A 5770-nucleotide genomic window follows, 5' to 3' on the forward strand; every position below is an offset into this window, starting at 1 on the left:
GCCGGGCGGCTGGAGGTGTGGCACGAGGGCCGTTGGGGGACGGTGTGTGACGACGGCTGGGACCTGCGGGACGCCGCCGTGGCCTGCAGGGAGCTGGGCTGCGGGGGGGCCCTGGCGGCCCCCGGAGGCGCCCGCTTCGGGCAGGGCTCCGGCCCCGTGTGGATGGACGACGTGGGCTGCGGGGGCGGCGAGCAGGCCCTCCAGGACTGTCCCCGGAGCCCCTGGGGACGCAGCAACTGTGACCACACCGAGGACGCCGGCCTGGTCTGCGAGGGTGAGTGTCCGCAGGCCGGACCCGCCGCCGCCTCGGCCGGGGGGCTTCGGGGCCTCGTCCCGGCCTCTCTCCCCTCTCTGGGAGACCGAGGGGTGGCTCGGGGTGGGGTCCAGCCAGCCGGCACCCATGGACCCCCCTTCCTTCTCCCCGCGCCCCAGGCCCGGCCCCCCGCCTGCGCCTGGCGGGGGGCCCCAACGGCTGTGCCGGGCGGCTGGAGGTGTGGCACGAGGGCCGTTGGGGGACGGTGTGTGACGACGGCTGGGACCTGCGGGACGCCGCCGTGGCCTGCAGGGAGCTGGGCTGCGGGGGGGCCCTGGCGGCCCCCGGAGGGGCCTTCTTCGGGGAGGGGGCCGGGCCCATCCTCCTGGACGACCTGCGGTGCAAAGGGAACGAGACGTCCCTCGGCCTCTGCCCGGCCCGGCCCTGGGGCCAACACGACTGTCACCACCGAGAGGACGCCGGCGCCGTGTGCGACGGTGAGACCCTCCTCGGGAGCCTGGCTGGGAGCCAAAGAGCTCCTCCTTGTGCCTGGGGGCCACGGGCAGCCCCCGGAGCCCTCACACGCGGGGAGGGGACGGGGCGTCACTGGACCTGCCTCTTAGCGGCAGAATGGACTACGGACAGGGCAGGGCTGCAAGCCGGTCTCCGGGCCAGGGGAGGAGCTCTCCTGTCACCAGCCACACAGCCTCTAAGGCCCCCAGATCTTTTTCTAGGTGAATGGCAGCATGGCCATGCCTTTGAACCAAGGGTAAAACTGCCGGCCTCCCTTTACATGTCCCCTTCTTCAGGGGGTGGGGGGAGACACAGAGACAGAGACAGAGAGAGGGAGTGAGACAGAATCAGGGGGAGACACAGAGAGACAGAGAGAGCGAGAGAGGGAGAGAGAGACAGAGAAGGAGAGAGAGAGAGAGAGACAGAGAGAGGGAGTGAGACAGAATCAGGGGGAGACACAGAGAGACAGAGAGAGCGAGAGAGAGAGCGAGAGAGAGAGAGACAGAGAAGGAGAGAGAGAGAGACAGAGAGAGGGAGGGAGAGAGAAGAGGGAGAGAGAAAGGAAAGAAGAGAGGGGAGGGAGGGAGGGAGGGAAGGAGTGTGTGTGCTCGCTCTTCCCCAGCTCTCTGTCATTTCCGTACTGGACGAGGGCGCCATCTTTGTCTGTTTCCCAGAAGGCGATGGAGACCTTCAGGAGGCCTCAGCCCGGCGCAGCTCTCTGGGCGCTCCACTGGCCGCCTTCTGCCAAGTGGACGTCCCGCCACTAACGGCCACTCCTTGACTGTGTCCATGGGCTAGTCTGGCCTTCGCCTGACTGCACAGTTTGCCAGTAGGGTTGGAGGAGTGACTAAAACAGGGCTCCTCCATGGCTGGGAGATGTGGAAAGTGGCAGAGCTGGGGGCCGGGTGGGGGGGCCTATCTGGGGCTGAGCAGCAGAGGCCGAGCTCTTTGGTGGAGCACAAATTGGATCCACATGACTGCGCTGGTCAATAAAGGCAGTGGAGCCGACCCCCATCCCGTCCCCGCTCTTCCCCTCCCTCTAGAGCCTTCTCTGGCTCCCACACTCCTGTGCTCTCGTTGGGGCCGCGGCGGGGTAGGGGAGACACGACTCTCACGGCATCTCACCTTCCCCCCACTCCAGGTGTGCCTCTGGGCCTGCCTCCAGACACTGAGGCCCCCACAAAGGGGCTCCCTTCAGCCTCTGCCACGAGCGCGCCAGAGGCGAGCCTGGAGGAGGGTGAGTACATGGCCGGCCCGGCCCGGGGCTCACTGCTCGAGCCGCTGCGGCGCCCGCTTTCCAGGCGAGGAAATGGTGGCTCGAGGTCTCCCAGCGGGCCTCCGTGGAGCCTCCCTCAAACCTCCCATGTCACAGCTGGGGAGCCGGAGGCCCAGAGAGGGCCCCCCCTGACCCCTACGAGATGGCTCCGGCCTAGAGGGCCGGGCCTGGGTCTCCCCGCTGCCCCCCTGTGGGGCAGTGACTTCGGGGTGGCTTCGTCCAGCTAACAGCGAGTCGCAGGCCATAGACTCGGTCCCGGAGGAGGCCGTTCCTTTCCCTGGGCCTCGGTTTCCCCTCCGTCCCACCATGCTGGCCGGGGAAGAGGCCGGGGGCCGTCCGTCCCCCCTGCCCCCGGGCCGCTCACCCCTCCGCTCTCCCCTAGGGGCCCCCCGCCTTCGTCTGGTGTCCGGGCCGGGACCGTGTGCCGGGAGGCTGGAGGTGCGGCGCGGTGCCCGCTGGGGGACGGTGTGTGACGATGGCTGGGACGCGCGAGATGCCGCCGTGGCCTGCCGAGAGCTGGGCTGCGGCGCCCCCCGGGAGCCGGGCCCCACCGCCGGCCGCTTTGGCTGGGGCGAGGGCCCCATCTGGCTGGATGACGTGGCCTGCACTGGGGCCGAGGTCCGGCTGGCCGACTGCCCCGCGGCTCCCTGGGGGAGACACAACTGCGCCCACAATGAGGACGTGGGGGTCACCTGCACAGGTGAGGCGGCCCGGCCTTCTAGGGGAGCTTCCCGGGAGGGGAGGGGGCCAGGAGACCCTCTGGGGGCTTCTAGGAAAGGGGGGCCTCCTGCCCCGCATCGGGAGGCCCTATGGAAAGGAGGGGCTTCCTGTCTAATTGAGGAAGTCTTCTTGGGGGGCGACCCTGGCATCTCCCCACTATCGCCCCCTGCTCTGCTTTCTCCCTAGGCGGCACCGGGCCCAACTCAGGCCCAGACCCCTTCAGCTGGAGCTGGACCCCAGAGCCACGTGGGGATGCAGCGGGCTGGCCCGCCGGGAATCCTGGGGAGACGGCCACCCAGAGGGCGGCCAGCACCCCCGGAACAACAGCGGCCAGGCCGCCGGGGAAGCCTCCTCCTCACTCCAAAAAGTGGCCTTCGAAGAGACCACGGAAGCCCACCACGCGGCCACCTGGCCAGACAACCACCAAGGCCCTGAGGAGGCAGACAACTCGGGCCCCCCAAAGCCAGACCTCCCCCAAACCGACCACGCGGGCCCCCCAAAGCCAGACCTCCCCCAAACCAACCATGCGGGCCCCCCAAAGCCAGACCTCCCGGGCCTCCCCCAAACTGACCACACAGGCTCCCCCCCGTCAGACCTCCCGGGACACAGCACTGCTGACCAGTCCCTCCTCGGCGCCCTCTTCGGCTCACCCCGAGCTGGCCGCTGAGCCGGCACAAAGACGCCCTTCCCGGGTCACCCCGAGCCCGCAGGCCTCTCGAGGAACCACCCAAACGGACGGGGACCCGCGTCTCCCCGACGCTTCTTCCACCCGCGGGGCCGCCACAACGCCCGCCGGCACGGCCGCAGACTCGTCGTCCCCCCGGATGTGGCCGGGCTCGGGTGAGCCAGGTGAGGCCCGAGGGACGGACGGAGGGAAGAGGAAGGAGGCCCCGGGGGGGGGGGGGCTGACCGCCGCTCCTTTCGCCACGGCCAGGCGTCTTCCGGCTGCGCCTGTCAGACGGGCCGGATCGGTGTGCCGGGCGGCTGGAGGTGCGGCGCGGCGGCGTGTGGGGGACGGTGTGCGACGACGGCTGGGATCCCCGGGACGCCGCCGTGGCCTGCAGGGAGCTGGGCTGCGGCGGGCTCCGGCCCCGGGTGGGCAAAACCTACTACGGCTCCGGGACGGGCCCCATCTGGTTAGACGACGTGGGCTGCGCCGGCATCGAGGCCTCCCTGGCGGCCTGCCCGGCCTCCCCCTGGGGCGTCCACAACTGCGACCACCAGGAGGACGTGGGGCTCACCTGTACAGGTAGGAGGCCGCGGCCCGGGCGCCGAGGGGGCTCCGAGGGGGCTCCGAGGGCCCCGCAGCCTCCCGAGCCGCCCTCTCTGCCCCCAGGAGACACGGAGGAGAGCGGGGAGCTCCCCTGGGCCTGGGACACCAGTTCTCGGGGGGACGCGGCCCCCAGGGGCCCCGAGGATCCAGGTGAGGAGCAGGGCCCAAACCGGGGAGGGGCCGGGGAGACCACCCAATGGGCACCGCCTGAGCCCAGAGACAGCCCCTCCTCCGTCCAGCGGCCTCTGCCAGCCCCCCGGCCCACCTCCTGTCTGTCTGTCCTGCCGTTTCTTGCCCTCTCCCTCCGCCCAGGCTGGCGGGGCACGAACTGCTCGGGGGGACCACTGAGGCCGGCCGGAGATGGTGGGCAGCAGGGGGCGTCCTTCCGGGAAGGCTCAAGCCTGCCTGACGGGCTCTGGTGGCAGCCGGGCCACACCGCTGCCACGTGGCGGTCACTCCCTCAGACCGACCTTCCTCTCCTCCTTCCCCGCCCAGATTTCCGCAGTGCGTCGTGGCCCGTCGAGCCTACAGAGGCCCCCTCGGAGACCCCCGGGCCAGATCTCCAGCTGGCCACTGATGGCAGCCCAAGGCTGGCCTCTGCCCCCGGCCCAGGAATGAACATTGTCCCCAGCCCAGGACTGACCTCTGCCCCCGGCCCAGGACTGACCTCTGCCCCCGGCCCAGGACTGACCTCTGCCCCCGGCCCAAGACTGGCCTCTGCCCCTGGCCCAGGAATGAACATTGTCCCCAGCCCAGGACTGACCTCTGCCCCTGGCCCAAGACTGGCCTTTGCCCCCGGCCCAGGAATGAACATTGTCCCCAGCCCAGGACTGACCTCTGTCCCCAGCCCAGGACTGACCTCTGCCCCCGGCCCAGGACTGGCCTCTGCCCCCGGCCCAGGACTGACCTCTGCCCCCAGCCCAGGAATGACCACTACCCCTGGCCCAAGACTGGCCTCTGCCCCCGGCCCAGGGATGACCCCTTCCCCCGGCCCAGGGATGACCCCTACCCCTGGCCCAAGACTGGCCTCTGCCCCTGGCCCAGGGATGACCCCTTCCCCTGGCCCAGGGATGACCACTGCATCTAGCATACAGCTGACCTCTGGTATCAAACTATCTCTGACCACTGACCCCAGTCCGCAGCTGACCCCTGGCTCAGACAAAAAGCCAACTTCTCTTCTCAGCCCACAACTGACCACTGACCCTAGCCAACTACTGACCCGCGACTCTAACCCATGGCTGACCTCCGATCTTAGCCAAAAACCAACTTCAGCGGTTGCCTTGGAGCTGACCTCTGACCCCAGCCCATGGCTGACCCCAGATTCTACCCCTCAGCTGACCCCCAACCCCAAAGGAGAGCTCACCCCCTCCTCCGCCCCACGGCCAGCGCCTGACGGTGCCCTGCGGTTGACCACCGACACCACCCAACCACTGACCACCGAGTCCTTTTCACAGTTGACCCCTAACGCGGCCCTAGGCCTGACCTCTGACCCTAGCCCACCGTTAACTCGTCCCGCCCTCCTCCGACTCACCCCTGAACCCGAACCTGCCTCCGGGCCTGCCCCGGCTGAGCCGCCGGTGCCGGAGGCTTCTCCACGCCCCCCGCAGACCGCGGCCCCCCCTGCGGCCCCCGCCTGGCCCCTCACTTCAGAATTGGTCCCAGAGCTCCGTCCAACCTCCCAGAGTGCCAGAGTGCCCTCTGCGGGCCCAGCGATGCCCTCGCAGCACACACCGTC

The 5770-nt window shown here is 69.7% G+C and overlaps 1 protein-coding gene across 1 annotated transcript; it reads left to right on the forward strand.

The window, feature by feature from the left end:
- Window positions 1–6: 6 nt before the first annotated feature.
- LOC123255751 (soluble scavenger receptor cysteine-rich domain-containing protein SSC5D-like) lies at window positions 7–5765 on the forward strand (the record flags this gene model as incomplete). Its single annotated transcript, XM_044684490.1, has 9 exons — window positions 7–274; window positions 433–1102; window positions 1441–1559; window positions 1908–2003; window positions 2425–2742; window positions 2949–3611; window positions 3697–4011; window positions 4099–4185; window positions 4531–5765. Coding segments are annotated over 9 exons (3771 nt in total), but the record flags the coding sequence as incomplete, so codon positions are not given.
- Between the last annotated feature and the right edge of the window lie 5 nt (window positions 5766–5770).

Source organism: Gracilinanus agilis, unplaced genomic scaffold, assembly GCF_016433145.1.
Source record: "Gracilinanus agilis isolate LMUSP501 unplaced genomic scaffold, AgileGrace unplaced_scaffold51326, whole genome shotgun sequence".
Lineage (NCBI taxonomy): Eukaryota > Metazoa > Chordata > Mammalia > Didelphimorphia > Didelphidae > Gracilinanus > Gracilinanus agilis.